This window comes from Erinaceus europaeus, chromosome 11 (genome assembly GCF_950295315.1).
Source record: "Erinaceus europaeus chromosome 11, mEriEur2.1, whole genome shotgun sequence".
In the NCBI taxonomy this organism is placed as follows: Eukaryota; Metazoa; Chordata; class Mammalia; order Eulipotyphla; family Erinaceidae; genus Erinaceus; species Erinaceus europaeus.
The window spans coordinates 52,916,353-52,937,462 of record NC_080172.1 but is presented as its reverse complement, the minus strand read 5'-3'; the positions used below and the strand labels follow the sequence as shown (position 1 = coordinate 52,937,462).

The 21,110-nt window shown below is 43.1% G+C and overlaps 1 protein-coding gene across 1 annotated transcript in view; it reads right to left on the bottom strand.

The window, feature by feature from the left end:
* THEM4 (thioesterase superfamily member 4) overlaps positions 1-19,550 on the bottom strand; it is a 30,079-nt gene extending 10,529 nt beyond the window's left edge. Inside the window, exons 1-4 of the mRNA XM_007530686.2 lie at positions 18,666-19,550; positions 15,986-16,172; positions 2,764-2,926; positions 1,427-1,537 (exon numbers count right to left, since the gene is read on the bottom strand). Of these exons, the coding sequence (XP_007530748.1) occupies positions 1,427-1,537; positions 2,764-2,926; positions 15,986-16,172; positions 18,666-18,764 (560 nt within the window). The 5' untranslated portion in view covers positions 18,765-19,550. The remainder of the gene's footprint in view (positions 1-1,426; positions 1,538-2,763; positions 2,927-15,985; positions 16,173-18,665) is intronic.
* Positions 19,551-21,110: the final 1,560 nt, after the last annotated feature.

Below are 21,110 nucleotides of genomic sequence, written 5' to 3'. Positions count from 1 at the left end.
CAGTGCACTATTCAAAAAACAAAACAAAAACAACTGCACTGTGGGAGGTGTCACAGTATAAAGTATTGGATTCTCAGGCTCGAAGCCCCAAGTTCCATCCCTGGCATTTGCATGTGCAGAGTGAAGCTATGATTCTCTCTCTCTTCCTCTCAGAAATAAATACTGACAAATACTAAAAAATATTAATAAAACAAAAATCAAATAATAATCCTCTCCCTCCTGGGGCCAAGGAGATAATATAGTACTTATGCAAGAGGACTTATGTTTGAGACTCTGAGGTTCAGTCTTTGGCACTGTCAGAAGCCGGAGCTGAGCAGTAAAAAAATAAAGACATGCTGCTCACCCAATAACAACAATTGGGAAAAGCTTCATGATACCAGGCTAGGTTTGGTAATGATTGGTCACAAACTCTTGACTTTAAACTCCTTCTGCCCAACTGATCTTTCTCTACATCAAAATATGTACATCATATTTTGTTGATCTATAATATGACTGAAGAATACAGTAAGATCAGGCTGAGTGCCACTATCAAGTCTACACTCACCTTGCTGCCCTTCATGTCTGTGTGGCCTTGTACACAACTTAGACTTTCTTGTGTAGTAGGTGCTGATGTGCCACCCAGGTTCTCTTCTATTCTGTGTTCACTTGTTTTTTTTCCTGTTGTTGTTGTTCTTCACTTTTTTTTTTGTTACCAGCCCAACAGTCCATTTTGCTCCAACACAGAGTCAGAGCTGCATGAGGACATCTGGCTCCCAGGATAGGCTCAGCCTCTACATCCCTCGTGACTGCTGTGAGAGGGCTAAAGACTTCAGCTCCCGGCACCAAGGCAGGGGCAGAGCAGAGTCTCAAGCTTCCCCCACAACTCCTGGTGTGAAAAGGCTGCAGCTACTCTCTGTAGGGCTTGAAGAGTTCAGTCTCCCAGTTGGCTTTTAGTGCTGCTGTCCCTGACTACCCATCACTCCCCCCACCCCCATTCTCTGGAGTACTCTCTTTTATTTCTATTCTTTTTTCTTTCCTTTTAAAAAGTCTTTAAAAATTTTATGTATTCATTTTTTTGGATAGAGAGAGAAACTAGGAGGGAAGGGGGGATAAAGAGGGAGAGAGACAGAGAGACACCTACAGCACTACTTTACTGTTCCTGCAGCTTCCCCCTGCAGGTGGTGACGGGGTGCTTGAACCTGGGTTCTTGAGCATGGGAACATTTGTACTCCACTGGATGTGCCCCTTTTTCTAAACAGAGATAGAGAGACAGAAGATAGATAGTGTGTGTGAGAGAGAGAGACAGAGACAGAGAGAGAGAGAAAGAATATGAGTATGTCTGTAAGGATAAGAGCAATGAAGTTTCTTTTAGTGTAGTTGGGGCCAGGCCCATTACATGACAAAGCAGTGCACTATCCAAGTGAGCTATTTAAGCAGCCCAGCTTACCTTTTATAGTTGATGTTCAGGTTGACTGTCATGACGATGCCCCCAGCTATAATTGCTGTCATGCTAGCGGTCTCATCAATTATGGTGGCGATGGATCCTCCATGAAGGAATCTGAAGACAACAGGAAGGAAAAGGAAGAAGAGTTTGCCTAAGTTCTGAAAGGAGAGGCCTCTTGTGAGAAAGAAAAGTCATCTAAGCACGGACCACCACGTAATTAAGTTATGAAATGACCAGTTAGTCCATGTTCAGTACCAAGTAGCTGATAACACGCATGCTCCTCATTCGATTTTGCTCACAGCAGTGTATAACAGTATTTGTTTGGTGGAAATCAGATAATAAGTGAGCAAAAAGATAAAATTTAATTCAGAAAATTTTTGTTTTTGTTAAACTATGTACATCATTATTTGCAATTTTTTAAAAAATCTTTTTATCTTTATTTATTGGATAGAGACAGCCAGATATCAAGAGGGAAGGGGGAGATAGAGATGGAGAGAAAGAGAGAGAGACCTGCAGCCCTGCTTCATCACTTGTGAAGCTTTCCCTTTGCAGGTGGGGACTGGGGGCTTGAACTCGGGTCCTTTTGCACTGTCATGTGTGCGCTTAACCAGGTGCGCTACCACCTGGCCCCCTATTATTTGCAATTTTAGGAAATGCAGGGGGGCTGGGTACAGCTCACTCCATAGAGCATGCTCTTGGCTACACATGAAGATCAGGGTTCAAGCCCCCAGCACCATCTGAGAGTGCTGCATAAAGGAAGTAGTCTAAGTGGTGTAAAGGTACTGTGATGTCCCTTTCCCCCTGTCTCTCCTTCTATTTCTTTTTGTTTCTATCTGATCTTGAAAGGAAAAGTGGCATCACATAGATACCAAAAAACCCAGTGGCAAATCATCATTATCATCTTTTTTTTCTTTTTTAATTCAGGAAATGCATGGGGCCAGGTGGTAGCTTATGTCATCATGTACAAAGACCAGAATTCAAGCTTCCTGTTCCTACCTACAGGGGAAAAGCTTCACAAGTAATGAAGCAGTGCTACAGGTGTTTCTCCTCTTTTTTTCTCTCTCATGCTATCTTTCTTTCTGTTTCTCACCTCTACCAAAAAAAAAAAAAAAAAGAAAGAAAGCAAGAAAGAAAGAAGGAAAGAAAGAAAGAGAGAAAAAAATTTTAAAAAAGGAAGATGAGAAAGAGGAAGGGGAAGGAGTGGGAAGAAGAGAAAAAGGGGACTATGTTTTCATCATTGAATGGCTATAAAATCTTTTGGTGTCAATAAATGTACCACTTGAATGTCACTGTTGTTATAAGGCTCTTTTAGATCTATCTTCCTTGGCTCTGGTTCTTACCCAGGTGGTCCCTGCAGGTAAGGACCTCCTTGACAGAAGCAAACGGTTCTCTTCTCCTGCTCGTTATGGAACATAACATACTCAAAGCCCAGGCCATCCTCGTAGCTCCTCGTGAACAGCCGGGCCTGTGACAACATCTGTTCATCTTTTCGCAGCTTTGTTTCTGTAGGGAGGGGGGTGAGTACAGGAAAAGGTGGTCACAGCAGTGTGGCCAAGGCCACAGGGCACAGAGACTAATTTAAATATCAATGAGGGAAGTAGGTCTCCCAGAAGAAGATGCTCTCATGTGTTAACAGTCTAACTGGTAACATGGTATAAATAAATGAAATAAAAACAAAATTGTCAGGACTCGAGAAATGACTCATTGGGTACAGTATGTGCCTCACCATGCATACTACCTGCACCTGAGCCTAGCACCACATGAGAGCTGCTACAGCACAGGAGGGAGTTCAGGTGCTATTCTCTCTCTCTCTCTCTCTCTCTCTCTCTCTATATATATATATATATATATATATATTTTCTTCATTTTGATTTTTTTTTCCTTTTTCAACCAGAACGTGCTCAGCTTTGGTTTATGGTTGTCTGAGGATTGAACCCAGGGCCTTTGGTGCCTCGGGTATGAAAGGCTTTTTGCATAACCATTATGCTATCTCCTTAGCGATATATATTGGACTGTCAGAAAAGTCACAGCACATTTTTGCATAAAGAATATGAAAAAATATGTTATGCCCAAAGTGCAAGGACCGGTGTTAGGATCCCGGTTCGAGCCCCCAGCTCCCCACCTGCAGGGGAGTTGCTTCACAAGTGGTGAAGCAGGTCTGCAGGTGTCTAGCTTTCTCTCCCCCTCTCTGTCTTCCCCTCCTCTCTCCATTTCTCTCTGTCCTATCCAACAACAATGACATCAATAATAACTACAACAATAAAACAACAAGGACAAAAAAGGGGAATAAATAAATAAATATAAAAAATATGTTATGACATTTCTGACAGCCATATATATGAAAGAAGCATGGAGTGGTGCAATTGAGTGTGTGAGGCCCAAAATAAACAAAAAGTTGGGCATGGTAATCAGAAAATAGTTTAAATGTCACTGAGGTCATACTGAATAAAATAGTAAGGTGTACAAGAAACCCTTCTTGGAAAAAATAGGGTTTGAATGGGCAAATAATGCAACAAGACAGAGCAGGTTTTTCTTGACAAAATGACAGCAGTCTGAGGAATGGACAGTAATCTTTCCTCATCAGAAGCAAATGTACCTCAGCACCCTGTTCCATGACCTTTAAGTTCCCAAACTAGGTGTTAGAACCATAAGGTTTTTTTTTTTTTTTTTTTTTCTCTTAATATATATATAACCTCCAGGGCTATGGCTGGGGCTCAGTGCCTGCACTATGAATCCACTGCTCCTGGAGACTGTTTTTTCCCCATTTTGTTGCCCTTGTTATTGTTATAGTTGTCATTACTGTCATCATTGTTGGATAGGACAGAGAGAAATGGAGAGAGAAGGGGGAGGGAGAGAGGGAGTAGAGAAAGATAGATACCTGCAGACCTGCTTCACTGCTTGTAAAGCGATCTCCCTGAAGGTGGGGAGCCAGGGGCTTGAACTGGGATTCTGATGCCAGTCCTTCCACTTGGCACCGTGTGCTTAACCCACTGCACTACCACCTGGCCCCACCATTGAGGTTTATAAAACCAAACTGGTAGATTGTGGTTTGCCAGGAAGGTGAGATGGTGCCTGAAGATATGGATTGATAAGCATGAAGTCCTGATTTTAATCCCCAGCACTTCATGTACCAGAGTGATGCTCTTGTGTTCTTCCTCCCTCCCTCTCATTAATAAATAATAATCTTTTAAAAAAAACTATAGAAAGGGATTAATTCTTAAAGCATCTAGCTATCTTTCATAGTTCATGATGATCTGTCCAACTTTCTTTCATTGCTACTGAAGTTCCATTCACAAACTTGGTAAAAGACGGGTGATGAGAAGACCTGGGAGAGGTATGTCTCTGAAGGGGTGTGTGGGAGGGGGGCATCGAGGCTACCTTTCCATTGGTCACAGGCATCCTAGCCAGATATTGCATGCTTAGTGGATGATGCAGATATGGACATATTACATGCACTCAAACACTATCAAGAAAATAAATGATTTACAGGGTCCAAGAGATTAAAATTGGGGCTGGGGAGACAGTATGCTGGTTATACAAAAGACTTTCATGCCTATGGCTCTGAGGACCTAGGTTCAGTCTCTCCAAGAGATTAAAATTGGGGCTGGGGAGACAGTATGCTGGTTATACAAAAGACTTTCATGCCTATGGCTCTGAGGACCTAGGTTCAGTCTCTAGTACCACCATAAACCAGAGCTGAACAGGACTCTGGTGTTCTTCTGTGCATCTTTCATTAAAAATGAAAAAATAAAAGATTTTAAGAAGTTAAAATTAATGACCTATACGAAGGAATAGTGGAAAGAACCTCCCTTGTCCTGGAACTTGGGAAAATTAAGTTCTTGGCCAAGGCTGGACATAGAGTTTGCCCCTTTCTGCAATTTATCCTGACAGGAAAGTGATAAACCTAAATGATCTCTAAGATCTGCTTTAACTCGGATATTCTGGGAATTCATGTTAGTAAAACCCTATTTTATTATTGTTATTTTTATTTTAGTTTGAGTAAAGGAGTTTTTTTTTTTTAAATATTTATTTATTTTCCCTTTTTGTTGCCCTTGTTTAACATTGTTGTGGTTATTGATGTCGTTGTTGTTGGATAGGACAGAGAGAAATGGAGAGAGGAGGGGATGACAGAGAAGGCGAGAGAAAGATAGACACCTGCAGACCTGCTTCACCGCCTGTAAAGCGACTCCCCTGCAGGTGGGGAGCCGGGGGCTCGAACCGGGATCCTTATGCCGGTCCTTGTGCTTTGCGCCACGTGCGCTTAACCCACTGCGCCACCGCCCGACTCCCGAGTAAAGGAGTTTTAAGTGTCTGGTCTAGATGAAAAATCCTTAACGTCGGGAGTCGGGCGGTAGCGCAGTGGGTTAAGCGCACATGGCAGGAAGCTCAAGGACCGGCGTAAGAATCCCGGTTCAAGCCCTCGGCTCCCCACCTGCAGGGGAGTCGCTTCACAAGCGGTGAAGCAGGTCTGCAGGTGTCTACCTTTCTCTTCTACTCTCTGTCTTCCCCTCCTCTCTCCATTTCTCTCTGTCCTATCCAAGAATGACGACATCAATAATAACTACAACAATACAAGGGCAATAAATAAATAAATAAATATTAAAAAAAGAAAAATCCTTAAGGGCATCTTATGAAAATGAGAGATAAAAACACACTGGAATAAGTTAGAAATCCTGGGGGGTCGGGAGGTAGCAAGGGGGGATAAGCGCACTTGGCACAAAGTGCAAGGACAGGCGTAAGGATCCTGGCCCCCACTTACAGGGGGGAAGTTTTACAAGAGGTGAATCTGTGTTGCAGTGCCTCTCTCTTTCCCCTCCCTCTAAACTTCTGTTTCTATTCAAAATACATGAATAAAAATATTTTAAAAATACACTGTAGGAAAAAAAAATCACACTCACTAAACTTATCTCCAATGTAATCTTCTAAAGGGGGTGGTTTCTCCAGTGAGGCCTAGCTATGGGAAGACCTGTGCAAACAAGAGATGGTAGCTTGTTACATTCAGCCGAGGGTGGGGTTTTCTGGAGGAGGCACAATAGAGAGACTCAGAGAGAAGAGGGCAGTAGGGAGTCGGTAGGTAGCGCAGCAGGTTAAGCGCATGTGGCGTGAAGCGCAAGTAAGGATCCGGGTTTGAGCCCCCCGGATCCCCACCTGCAGGGGAGTCGCTTCACTGGTGGTGAAGCAGGTCTCTAGGTGTCTTTCTCTCCCCCTCTCTTTTTTCCCCTCCTCTCTCCATTTCTCTCTGTCCTATCTAACAACGATGACATCAATAACAACAATAATAACCACCACAACAATAAAAACAAGGGCAACAAAAGGAAAAATAAATAAATATGAAAAAAATAGAAGTGGGCAATAGGAATGAGAGAAAGAAAAGGGACTTGGTAGTTTAAAGTTCTTAATGAAGCCAAAGAAATTTTCCTGTGGGGCCTTGGAACAAGTGAGCCAGCTGAAAGAGGCCGTGGACAGAAAGGAAAGATGTTGACAGGTGTGGCTGTGGAGGTTGTGCGCTTTCTAAAGAAAATGAGACTCAAGAGATTTTCCTGGCTGGGGTTGGGTGAGAGAAAGTTCACAGGTGATGAAGAAGCAAGTGAACTGGAGAGCTGTGGCATGGGTTGTGGAATTTCTGAGAAGAGTGGGTGAAGCTGGGTGCAGGGTCTGTTTTTAAGTTATTTCAAATAAATGCGGTCCCAAACTACTAAAGACGTGCCTGTTTTTTAATGTCTTTAACAATAGTGTATAGATTTATTTATTTAGGATAGAGACAGAGAGAAAACGGTGTACACTGTAATGTGTGCACTCTACCAGGTATGCCACCACCCAACCCTGCCCAAAGATGTGTTTAGATGATTGAAAGATAATGGCAAGTTAGGAAATATTTGAGATGACTCTGTAGATTTAAATCTCTCTTAGGTACGCAATGTTTGGCACAGGAAAGATAGTCAATGAATAGTTGTTTAATGAATAAAATACCAGAAGTTCCAAATAAGAAGTCAAAAAGATTTTTTTTTCTTTTTATAGGTTGACTCTAAAAATTAAGAGTTCAGGGGACTGGGCGGTAGTGCAGCAGGTTAAGCACACATGGTGCAAAGCACAAGGAAGGAGCAGCATAAAGATCTCAGTTTGAGCTTTCAGCTCCGCACCTGCAGCGGGGGGTGGGGGGGTCTCTTCACAAGCGGTAAAGCAAGTCTGCAGCTGTCTGTCTTTCTCTCCTCCTCTCTGTCTTCCCCTCCTCTCTCCATTTTCTCTCTGTCCTGTCCAACAACAATGATAGCAATTATGACAATGACAATGATAAACAACAAGGGTAACAGACGTGGGGAAAATAGCCTCCAGGAGCAATGGATTTATAGTGTAAAGTTTCGAGACCTTCTTTGAATCTGGAGAGGTGGCAGTCGTTGACTATGTGGGTCATAGTCTGTCTGTAGCCGCAGGGGCAGTTCGGGTCGTCTCTGGCTCCCCAGCGATGTAACATAGCGACGCACGGGCCATGGCCTGTTCGATAGCGATTGAGGAGTGCCCCAGTGATAACCTTAAAGAGTTCAGTCTCTGGTACCACCATAATCCAGAGCTGAGCAATGCTGTGGTAATATATATATATGAAAGTGAAATAGGTCACTGGGTAGTATGCTACTTTGCCAAGTGTCTGAACTAGGTTTGAGCCTAGCACCCATCACACTGAAGGAAGCTTTTGGCTTCTTTTACTCTCTCTCTGCCCCTCTGTTTCTAAAGTAAATAAATAAACAGATAAACAAACAAAATTACTAAGAACAATAAGGACACAACCTTATAATGCAGTAAGAAGTATTCTGGCAAGGAAAGCTGAGATAATGGAGATCCGTTTTGTGTGTGTGAATTAGCAGTTTTAGAATAAGAAAGAGAACAAACTAAGTAGATGAAGCAGAGAGGAAGGTGGGAGCCTCTAACCTTGTTTGGTCAAGTTGAACCAATTTATTATGGGTTTAAAAAACAAGCTGTGCTACCAACAGTATACTCATGTAAATCTAAGATTTCATATGCTTTCATCTGTTAAAAGACAGTTCTGTCCTACAGCTATGCACCATTTAGCTCGAGGGATGTTCTGAGAAGTGTAGGTGGTAGTGCCTTTCTAGGCTACATGTCACATGAGCAGTCCATTGTCAAGTGTTATTATGGGGTATATGGCTGTATCCCTCTGTTCTTGATAAGAAATTGTGAAAGGGTTTTCTCTGCCTTCAAAGCCATCTTCCTAGAGATATTTTGCATTTTATCAAAATAATTTCCTGTGCTTCATAAGGTCGTCAAGTCTTCGATTACTGCAGAAAATTAAGGCCTGCTTATTTAAAGAACTAAGGCGTGCATTTGTTTTGTGTTTATGTACAGTTATTTGAAATCTTGCTGCTTTGGTTAAGCTGATAACAAAGTATGGTTTCACACTGACCCTATTTAATAAAGTACTTAAAATCTCTCAATATTTTTGACAGACTTCACCAAGTCACAGTCTAAATGAAATCTTCTTTTGCTGGGGGTGATAGTTCACTCTGATAGAGCACAGGACTTACATGCCTGAGACCCCTAAATGTTTTTTTGTTTGTTTGTTTTAACCTTGAATCAACTTTAGTGTTTTCTAGAGGACCCTGAGTTATCTCAAAATCACTATCCCATTATCAAAAGAGATGCTACATTGTGTAGATTTATTTGATTTACTAAGTCATAATGGAAACCATCAAGTGAGAAATCTATTTAAACTTCTTAAGTTACATTTGGATATGTATGTTGTTATTATTATTTATTTATTTTCCCTTTTGTTGACCTTTTTATTGTTGTTGTAGTTACTATTGGTATTTTTATTGATGTCATCGTTGTTAGATCAGACAGAGAGAAAGGAGAGGAGGGGGAGACAGAGGGCAAGAGAAAGATAGACACCTGCAGACCTTCTTTACCGCCTGTGAAGTGACTCCCCTGCAGGTGGGGAGCCAGGGGCTCGAACCAGGATCCTTACACCAGTCTTTGTGTTTCGCGTTACGTGCTCTTAACCTGCTATGTTATGTGTTGCAAAATTGTATGAAATTCCTATAAATCTGATATAACCTTATATAATCCTATCAGTCATAGTTCTGGTAATTAGTTCTGGCAATGTTATGCCATAGAAACTGACAATTTCTTTGTAAATTGCATTTTAATGGACTCTTCCCCCACCAACCCCTGAACAGAGCACTGCTCAATGCGGGTTTAAGGTGGTACTGAGAAATGAATTTATGGCCTTTGGTGCCTCAGGCATGAAAGTCTTTTTGCATCATCACTATGCTATCTCCTCAATCCTTCTTAGCAGACTTTTAACCGTGATCATTTAAAAGTCTGCCATTTACAGAGTTTTTGTTTCACTCTGATACTTTTGCAGAAAAGCTTTGTCTTCAAAGAGAGTTTTAGAAAAGGCTCTGACTAGGACAGGTAAGGCTGCCCAACACACACTCTCCTTAAAAAAATGCTACTTGAATTTTTTGTGTTTGTTTTGTTTTAACAGTATGTTTAGCTGAAATCCATCCCCCTCCCCCCAAATTAAAAAAAAAAGTAACAGATCTTCCCCAGAATTTTGGAAGGTAAGCCATCACAAAAGTTTTATAAAAGATAATGACAAAAAGGAATTTATTCCTGTTCATCACTTTAACTCTCAAATTGCCAGAGAACCCAGTGAGAACACAGGACAAAAAGGAATGACTGGATATAAGTTATTTTTCAGAAGCAAACACATCACCTCCTGATAGATTGGGTCTGTCTATCGAGGTGGGTTCATTCTGATGACAACAGCTTCAAGGTCTTTCTGCTTATCAAGAGACCAAACCAATCAAATAGTGCCAAGACAAAAGCTCACTATGTTCTAGTGAGCTAAGCCTATTTTTTTTTTTTTTACACTATGTTGTCTCCCCAGCATCTTCTCTTATTCCTCTCTTCACAGAAGCTCTTTGAGACAAATGCACAGGAATACAGACCCTCTGTTCTCCTGCCTGACAGATCTTATAAGTTGCTTTTTCTCTGTGCACTGGGCAGTTGAACCCCTTCTTATCAAAATTTCTGACCTAGCCAGAATGATATTAAAGACTGCCCTGGATGGGCAGGTTTCTGGTGGGGTATGAGCTCTCCTCCTGACCCTGTGTGGTCACCTACACCAGTTATCATAAGCCTGCCTCCAAAACCAGGACCAGGACCCCTTTAGGTTATAGGTTATGATGTGTTAACTTATATTAACACATACTCTTTTTTTTTCTCCAGGGTTATTACTGGGGCTCGGTGCCTGCACTACAAATCCACTGCTCCTGGAAGCCATTTTTCCCATTTTGTTGCCCTTGTTGTTGCGTTTGTTGTAGTTATTATTGTTGTAATTTTTATTGTTGTTGTTGGATAGGACAGAGAGAAATGGAGAGAGGAGGGGGAGAGAAAGATAGACACCTACAGACCTGCTTCACCACTTGTGAAGCAACCCCCTACAGGTGGGGAGCCAAGGACTGGAACCCGTATCCTTAAGCTGGTCCCTGCGCTTTGTGCCATGTGCACTTAACCCACTGTGCTACCGCCCAGCTCCCCCTAACACATATTCTTTCTTCTTCCTTCCTTTTTTTTCCCCCAGCACCCCCTAACACATATTCTTTCTTCTTCCTTCCTTTTTTCCCCCCCTTGTTTCCTCCAGGGTTATGGCTGGGGCTTGGTGCCTGCACTATGAATCCACTGCTCTTGTGGCCATTTTTTCGATTTTTTGGATAGGATGGAGAGAAATTGAATGGGATGGGGAAGATAAGTGAGGGAGAGAGAAAGACAGACATCTTCAGACCTGCTTCACCACCTCTTGTGAAGTTAGCCCCCCCCCCCCCACAGGTGGGGAGCCAGGGGTTCAAACTTTGATCCTTGCGTGGGTCCTTGAGCTTTGTACTATGTGTGGCTAACCCAGTGTGCCACCGCTGGGCCCCTTATTTTTTTTATATACCAGAGAACAACTAAGCTCTGGCTTATAGTGGTGCTGGGAATTGAACCTGAGACTTTGGAGCCTCACAAATGAGGCTCCTTTGCATTATGCTATTTCCCCTGTCCTGCACCCTAATTTGTTTTTCGCCATCCTGAGGCCCAGGCTAGTAGTGTTCCACCTTGACACTGTCTAGACCATTTTCAGGGAGATAGCTGTGGTAGTACTGGTTTTGGTTTGGAACAGAAATTGCCAACTGATGAATTTTAGATCAAAACTGCCTGAGGTTTAAGTGGTCACTAGGTGGCATTGTTGAGCTTCTGTGCATTTCAAGCTGACTAGGTTAAAGGTGGTGCATTGGTCTATTTCATCTTGCCTATTAGAATTTGGATCACTGGAATTAAAATTCCCTTAATCCCTGATTCAAAAAAAGTTTGCATTAAATCTATAAGGGCCCTAGAGATCCAAAGAGACCTTTGTTTCTTTTATTTAGGCCATTTGGGGGTGTCTCCAGGTGACAAGAGGCCTCCACAAAGGTGTTGGGCATCTCTTTAAGAAAACGCACCTAGTACCTAGTTAAGAGGAACAACTGCCCACCTGCCAAAGGTCAATTCACACAGCATTTTGACATCTTAAACATCTTGACATTTTAAACCTGCTGTTTAAATAGGTGTGAGACACATCAGAAAAAACAGTGGTCTGAGTGGTGGCACAGTGGATTGAGCATTGAACCTTTCAAGCATGAGACCTAGACTTCCATCTCTGGCATCACATGTGCCAGAGTGATGCTCTGGTTCTCTTCTTCCCTTTCTGTCAGTAATAAATAAGTAAATTTTGGGGTCTTGGAGCTGGCACACCTGCCTAGAGTGTACTTATGACTGGATTCAGGTTCAAGCCCCCCATCTCTGCTTGCCTACAGAATGGAAGCTTCATGAGCAGTGCTGCAGGTGTCTCTCCTCTCTTCCCTGTCCTTCCCACCTCCATTAAAAAATAAATAAGGGAGTTGGGTGGTAGCACAGCGGGTTAAGTGCACATAGTGCAAAATGCAAGGACCGCCTAAGGATCCTGGTTCCAGCCCCCAGCTCCCCACCTGCAGGGGGGTCGCTTCACAAGTGGTGAAGCAGGTCTGCAGGTATCTATCTTTCTCTCTCCCTGTCTTCCCCTCCTCTTTCCATTTCTCTCCCTCTCTCCTATCCAACAACGACGACATTGACAACAACAATAACAATAACTACAACAATAAAACAACAAGGGCAACAAAAGGGAATAAATAAATATTAAAAATAAATATTTAAAAAAATAGATTATTTGTAAAAAATGAGAAGACAATCAACCCACAGGGTACTCTATAGGAAGCTGTCTTTTTAAGTAGTAACTCTATCAAAACAAGTCCATAGAATAAGGCTTTTGGTCACATGGGTAACAGCTCTTCTAAAAGAATCATGGGAAATGAAAGGAGGTGTCTTCTCAGTGTTGCTCTCTAGGTTATAGCATTCAAAAATAGTTGATTTTAAAAAATATTCTTCTTATTTTATTTGATAAAAGAGGGAAGCAGTAGACAGACACCTGCAGACCTTCACTATCTGTAAAGTGTTCCCTGCTGCAGGTTAGGAATGGGGGCTTTAACCAGGGTCCCTGCACATGGCAATGTTGTGTGTGCTCAACTGGGCGTGCCACCACCCAGCTCCTAACAGTGGTCAATGTCTGAATACTGGATGACCTCGCCCGTAGGTGGGACTTAAGAAACAAAGCAAGGAAAAATACAGGTGAAACAGGAACAAACTGTGATCTATTTCAGCACACCCAAGGACTCAAAAGAGGGAGGTAGGAAGGTTGTAAGGGGTTTGGGGACTCAATGCCTTGTGGTGCAGGGAAATGACAATTAGTGGTGGGGGAAGTGTGTAGACACCTATCTTAGGGAGATAAGAAACTATATCTGTGACAGAATTGTTTTAGATTAGTGCTTTCTCAAAAAAATAATTTGGGTGGAAAATAATGGTCAATGTTCAGTCATGGACAAGACCTGCTTGTCCAGTCAATGTTCAACTAGAAATCTGCAAAAAAAAAAATTTTTTTCCCTGTGTTCCAGGAGGTGGTATAGTGGGTAAAGTGTTAGACTCTCAAGCATAAGGTCCCAAGTTTGAGTCCTGGCAGCACATGGGACAGAGTAATGCTCTAGTTCTCTTACTCTCTCCTCCTTCTATCTCTAATTAATTAATTAACAAGATCATGTAAGGAAATAGTTTCCTTTGGAACCCCACCCAGCCCCAATATTTGTTGGAGTCTGATGAGCTATAGTCTGAAAATGGTCTGTTGAACTATAATACTGCCTTGCAGCCAGGACCAAAAGACCACTGCTCTGTAGAAGCTTTAAAGGCAACTAGCCAGCGAGATCATGGAAGGTACACACCCAGCAGTGCCAAAATCTTTATACCCTTCTCACTGTCCTGTAAAAGACTTTGCGTTGGTTTATAGTCCTGGACTTAAAAGGATACTTTTTTTTTTAGTTGCATGCCTTTGAGCACAGAGTCCCAGGAGCTATTTGCTTTCGAATGGGAATCGCAGAATCTAACATGAAACAACAATAATGCTCAACTGTGTTGCCTCAAGGATTTTAAGGACATCCCTAACCTTTTGAGGGAGGCTTTATCAAGGGGCTTGAAAAACCTGAATTAGGTAAAGAGATCCTACTTCTATATATGGATGGCATTTTGGTAGCTGCCAAGGCCCAAGGCTTCTAATTCCAATCCCATATGGACTCAAAGTTTCTCAACAGAAAGGGGATAGAAAGTCTCTATCTTTTTGCAAAATTATGCAGAGACTCTCATGTTTGAGGCTCTGAGGTTCCAGGTTCAATCCCCTGCACTACCATAAACCAGAATTGAATGGTGCTCTGGTGAGAAAAAATAAAAACAAAGTAAGGTAAAGACAGAGAGCTGACTGTGAAGTCCTGAGGATTTACTCTGCCCTTAGTTGCACCATACTTGTCATACATAACTGTGGTCCCACTCACTTGCTGTCTCTCAGTCACCCTCTTACATCATATGGGACCTGGAGAGAGGGTGCTACAGAAGACTCAGAAAAACACCAGCCTGAAGATCATCAGCTCAACTCAAACTGGCTGACAGGTCCTTCCAAGATGCGGAGCTTGCCACTCCAGCCATGAATTTGTCACAGCCATGTCAAATCGGTTCCAGAAACATCACAGGACTCCCCTGACCCTGTTGCTGTCAGCCCACAGGAAATTCGACTTCTGCTGCCCAGGGAGGCCAGGATGTCCCTTAGCACTCCAACTAGAGTCCACAACAATGACTTCACCAATATACCTATATTTTCTGCTCATTTTTCCAGAAAACCTGAAACTGCTATTAAAGAAAAAAAGAGGAAGAAGAATAAATCAAAATGCACCTATTATTTCAAACACACACCCTGGAGCCATGCATCCTGACCTATGAAAGCTCACAACTGTATTTCACCCCATTAGTGCCTGGAGATCCATAGGACCCAAGCCTCCAATCAGAGACTGCCCCGCTTCTTCTAAGACTGATGAAAAGACTTTCTTTGGCTTTGAAATTTGTGTTGAACTGCCATATTTTCTTTTACTAGGACCACTGAAAGAACTTTTAGAGATTTATATTGGCCTTAATGGATCTATAAAACATGCTCACCTAGTATGCCATGATTGCTTGCTGACCACATGTTTGAAACAGGGACAGATGAATGGTTATCATACCATAACCTTGGTTAAACAGCCTCCTTTTATTATCATACCTATAGAAATAGATGATGAGGGAGTAGGGCGGTAGCACAGTGAGTTAAACGCTTATGGCGCAAAGCGCGAGGACCAGCATAAGTATTCTGGTTCGAGCTGCTTCTTGGGAAATAAAATCATCTGTGGCTTCGAAGATCCTTCTGTGCCCCTGGTTAATTTCCTCCCCCTGGTGACCCCGTTCCAGATTAACTCAGACACCCTGTTGCTGTCAGCCCATAGGAAATCCAACATCTGCTGCCCATGGAGGCCAGGATGTCCCTTAGCACTCCAACTAAGGTCGACAACAATAACTTCACCAATATACCTACATTTTCTGCTCATTTTTTCCAGAAAACCTGAAACAGCTATTAAAGAAAAAAAATAAGAAGAATAAATCAAAATATACCTATTATTTCAAACACACACACACACACACACACACACACACACACACACGGCAGGATGTAGAATGCATGTGTTGGTGGCCTGGTGGGTTGCCTTGGGATCTTAGAATCTGGGAGATGAGGGGATATTCTGAGTTTCTTGGGGTGGCCGAGCCACACATGAGGGCAAATTATAAAAGGAGATTAGTGATGACAGCTTTAAGACAGAGAGGGGAGAAGCTGTGGGAGAGTGCAGGCCCTCTGAAGCCCATTTGTCACTCCTGTTGTGAGGACAGCACCAGGGAGGGGGGGACACTTATTTCTGGCTGTAGGTTTTATGCTTCTCCTCAAGCTGCAAAATGCACTGAAACTTCAGGCTTCTAAAACAGGTGAATACAGCAGCCCCTCTTCTAGTTGCAACCAGTCCTTTAACAGATTCCTCAGTTTATACAGGAGAGCTAGATATTCTTTATGGGAGAGTGGTTAGTGGTTCCTACCAAGAAAAACTTCTTTGAAGTATTGAACTATTTGAGATGATCTGCTACCATATGAAGGTAAGTGCTCCCAGGAGCCATCTTCACATTTCTTCATGAACTGGTCAAACATGAGTTTGAGGTCACTGTTCCAGCTGGAGTTGGGAAGAGAACGATCCTTGTGAATGACTTTCTCAGAAGAAAACAACTTCTAAAAGTCAGAGGGAGAGGGGGAAAAAAAAAACAATGAAAAAGAATGAGGCAAGGCACAGCCTATTTCATAACATATTTATTTTCTAAGATCACCCAGCTGCTTCTCCTCTGCTCAGTAGCCCATCCTCCAGGAGAGGGAGGGACTTTCAAGAATAACCTGGTCTAACTTCTGTGGGAGAAATGGGAGACAGTCTTGATGCTTTATCATGAAACCCAAGTCTGCAAGCCTCCTACCCCCCTTTATTCTAAACTTGTCAAGCACAGGTGACCCAGACACTGGAGACAAAGAGAAGACTTTTTCTAGAATTTCAAGTGAAGATGAAGAAAGAAGTAGGTTTTGTTTGTGTTCGCCTCTATGCCAGGAGGCATAGGGTAAGTGTGGAACTATTCATTTTAGCTTGAGGCTTGCTGAGTCAGGCATACAGATGAACATGATGTAAGAAAGGAAAACTAGGGGGTTGGGCAGTAGTGCAGCAGATTAGCAGCATGTGGCGCAAAGTGCAAGGACAGGAGTAAGGATCCCGGTTTGAGTCCCCGGCTCCCCACCTGCAGGGAAGTCACTTCACAGGCGGTGAAGCAGGTCTGCAGGTGTCTGTCTTTCTCTCCCCTCTCTGTCTTCCCCTCCTCTCTCCATTTTTCTCTGTCCTATCCAACAATGAATGACATCAATAATAACAATAATAACCACAATAAGGCTACAACAACAAGGGCAACAAAAGAGGAAAAAATGGCCTCCAGGAGCAGTGGATTCATGGTGCAGGCACTGAGCTCCAGCAATAACTTTGGAGGCAAAAAAAAAAAAGAAAAATAGAAATGAAAACTATCAAACTATCCTGAGTCAGGGTGACAGCTCATCACATTACAGAGCACAGGATTTGATGCCTGAGGCTCCAGAGGTCCCAGATTCAAGCTCCAGCACCAGTGCAAGCCAGAGTGAAATGGTGCTCTGGTGTCTGTCTCTCATAAAAGTAATACATTAATCTTCTACAAACACAAACGTGTAGGTTTCCATAGTGTAGTGGTTACATCATGTTTGTCTGATAAGAACAATAAACATTTCAGCGTGAGGTGAGAACTCAGAAGAACTTGTAAAATTTACAGGATAAATTTTGTGGCTGGTGGATAAATGTTAAAAATGTTCTTGTTCCAAATAAAGGTGGTTCTGCTTGGGGTTTTCTTTCCTTCCAACCAGGATTATTGCTGGAGCTTGGTGCTGTCCATACAAACCCTGCAGGTGGGGAACAGGGGTTGGAACCCTCATCTTTGCACATAGTAACCTGTGTGCTCAACCAAATGCATCACAGCCATGTAAGACTTGTTAAGTAAAAGTTCTGACTTCTATGTGTAAAAGTAAAAGTTCTGACTTTGGTCACTTCCTTTATAGTGACCAAACGGAAAAAAGAACGACTAATCAAGTCAGTAAATACTGCTATCAGGTATTACAAGGCACCAACATATAATTAAAGAGGCAATTTAGCTTTGTAGTGAGATCAGTACAGGCAGTTTTCTTTTCCAAAGTGCAAGATAATACAGGATTAATGACCAATCTTTACTTATAATTCTTTAAAGAAAGCTAAAATAGCTTCCAGTTCTTGCTCAATACAAACCTCCTCTATTGTGCCCTTAGCACCTCATAATAGCATAGCATGTATACAGTCTTTAAGTTTGCAAGTCCATCTTTCTCCCCAACTAGACAGCGAACCACGTGACAGAAGTTGTTTCTTTTTACTTTTCTTTTCAAGAGACCTTATTTATTGAGAAAGAGCGAGCATCACTCTGGCACATTCGATGTCAGGGACTGAACTTGAGAGTTCAAAGCTTTATCTGTGATGCAACCTCCTGTGCTCTGAAGAAGTTGCTTCATACTCATCTTCCTTTCTTTCATCATTTCTATGATAGGTGTTGGGGGCGGGACAATGTATGGGGGGTTTAACTCATCTTTCTATCACCAGTAACTCATGTCTGTCATATTGCTGGAGCTATTAAGTAAACGAATGAGTCAAAAAGTAATGATTCAAAAACAGGCAACATTTACCAAATAGTAACTCCAGGCACTGTTGCCCAGTACGTCACTTACTTCTGCTCATGTGCATCTTACCCCAACCTGTATCAAAGGTGAAGCAACTGGCTCAAAGAAGGCAGGATTCTGCCATGCAGATAACAACTGGGAGGAACCCTTGCCATCTAGAAATGGTGGAACCACACAACCTGGGTCCAGATGCCATCTGACCAGGTCTTACCCGATGACCTTGCCCAGACTCTCAAGAACACTGCTCAGTGCGCAGCAGCCCGGCCCTCCTGCGCCCCTGGAAAACGAGCCCTCGTCCCCACCCACTTTCTGGGCTGGTCTGCAATCTCGGGGCTGAAGGATGTAGTGACCCAGCGAGCTATCAAGCCTAGCAGCGCTGACCTATGCTTCTTATTCAGGGAATGTATTTGTCCTCTGGTCCTTATGCCTGGGTAGAGGTTCGCTCCCGCAGCCCCGACTCACCTGCGCAGCTCTCCGCTCCCCGGCCGGCGGGAGCACGCCTCCCCGCGGAGCCCGCAGGATATGGAGCGCGCGTAGGCGCACAGCGCAGGCTGGAAACATGACTCCAAGGAACCCCAGCTTTCAGGCGCTGACTGGCTGGGGGCCCGCGCCTGCTGACGTTTAAACCCCAGGGCGGAGCCTGGCTGGGAAGACTTAACACCCTAGCTCAGAACCACTTCCGAGACAGCTCTCCCGCGGAGTTTGTAAGGCTCCGAGGGCGACCGCTGCTGGGGGGTGGGCGGGAGGTTGCCCCTTCCGGCTGGCGCACTGTGGGCGGAGGGATCGCGTCCTTCCTCTCTGGTCACTTCGTGATCCCTGCTTCTTCCCGGAGACTGGCGAACCGGCACATTGCAAGCTGTAGCAATTAAGTGTAAGCCACGTTGGAACCAAAGCTAGTAGTGGTGACCTGAAACACTGTCACAGCCACACCCAAGAGGCTCCGCCCAGAACGAAAAGTAAGAAATCTCGGGACTCTGAAGCATGTGTTAACCTCTGGCGTTGAGGACAGCCCTGCACTCATATCCCCTACATCATGAACACCTGCACAAACTCTCCAGTTGCCCTGGAGGAAACTGTCTTATCAAGTCGGCATTCACAGGGCCTTTTTCAGCAGGAGTTCATGACCAAGTTGAAGGTTAGGGCATCTTGCCTTGTGCTTCCCTTTCAGGGGGTCCCCAAGCTAAGTGTATATGCAGCTACCTTGTGCAGATTTGTGGTACTCTGATATTACTGAAATTTAAGGCTGGAGAGATAGCTTGCTGGATAGGGTGACTGTCTTGCTGTGCACACAGCCCAGGTTCAGACTCAGCATCGTGTGGGAGTGTCATAACACCAGGGAAAACTTGTGCCGTTGTCAGGGATCCTGGGTTCCCCAGATTAATAGAGGGCTCTTATCTCTAGGAGTTTATGATTTCGTATTAAAGACCATTATAAAATTGGCAATCACAACCTTGGAGGTGGTGTAGTGGTTTCAGCACAGAACCCTCAGGAGTGAGGTCATGAGTTAGAGCCCTGACATCAAGATTTCCAGTGATGCTCCGATTCTCTCCCTCTTTCTCTGTTTCCTCCTCTCACAAATAAATAAATCTTTAAAAATAAAGAAACAACAACAACAACAAAATCCCCTGACAATCAGATTTATTGATTGAAAATAGGATTCTATTGCCTGGAATTTGAGTCAGTGGAGGGCAGTCAGGAAAGAATGCCTGTGGTATAGCTGCTGCTCTTGATCTTGCTGTTCTAGCTGCTCCCCCTCTACCCATGTGTTGCCAGTTTTTGATGACCCTGCCATCAAATGTTTTTCATTGTTGTTATAGTTATTATTGTTGTTGTTATTGATGTCATCATTGTTGGATAAGACAGAGAGAAATGGAGAGAAGAGGGGAAGACAGAAAGGGGGAGAGAAAGACAGACACCTGCCCACCTGCTTCATTGCCTGTGAAGTGACTCCCCTGCAGGTGGGGAGCCGGTGGATCCTTAAGCCAGTCTTTGTGCTTTGCGCCATGTGCACTTAACCCACTGTGCTACCGCTCGACTCCCTTCACATTTTAATTTTTTTCAAATCATTTTATTGGGAAGGATAATTGGTTTGCAGAACAGTTGTCGACACATGGGCACACTTTTTCATCGCTCCACTATAGGTGTCTGCAAAACCCTCCCCCCCCCACACTCCAGACAGAGTCTTTTACTTTGGTGCAATACACCAATTCTAGTCCAAGTTCTGCTTAGTGTTTTCCCTTCTGTTCTTGTTTTTCAACTTCTGCCTATGAGTGAGATCATCCCATATTCATCCTTCTGTTTCTGACTCACTTGATTCATCTCACTTAACAAAATTTCTTCAAGCTCCATCCAAGATTGGCTGAAAAAGATAAAATCACCATTTTAAATAGCTGAGTAGTATTCCATTGTGTGTATATATACCACAGCTTGCTCAGCCACTCATCTGTTGTTGAACACCTGGTGGCTTCCAGGTTTTGGCTATTACAAATTGTGCTGCTATGAACATAGGTATACACAAATCCTTTTGGATGGGTTTGTTAGGTATGAAAATCTTTTGCATAACCATTGCACTACCTCCTCAGCTCACTTTTTTTTTTTTTTTTAAAGATGACTTCATTAAGACCGTGGGTCAAAAATAACAGGTGAATAATGACCTTTAACAGTGTTCTGGCGTCTTTCCCTCTCTGTGTCTTTCTAGCTGAATAGGAAAAAATAAAACAATGGCCTGAAGGCCCATGAGGACCCAGTTCCTAGATAAATAAATGTTATAATTTACAATTAAATTGATGACACTAAAACTTAATGCCTTCATTGTCTTACTGCATTTTACTATTATCAGTGCTCTAGAGCATAGCTGCTTTCATTGTACAAATAACTCACCAACTTCTGTATTTGGTCACATCTCTG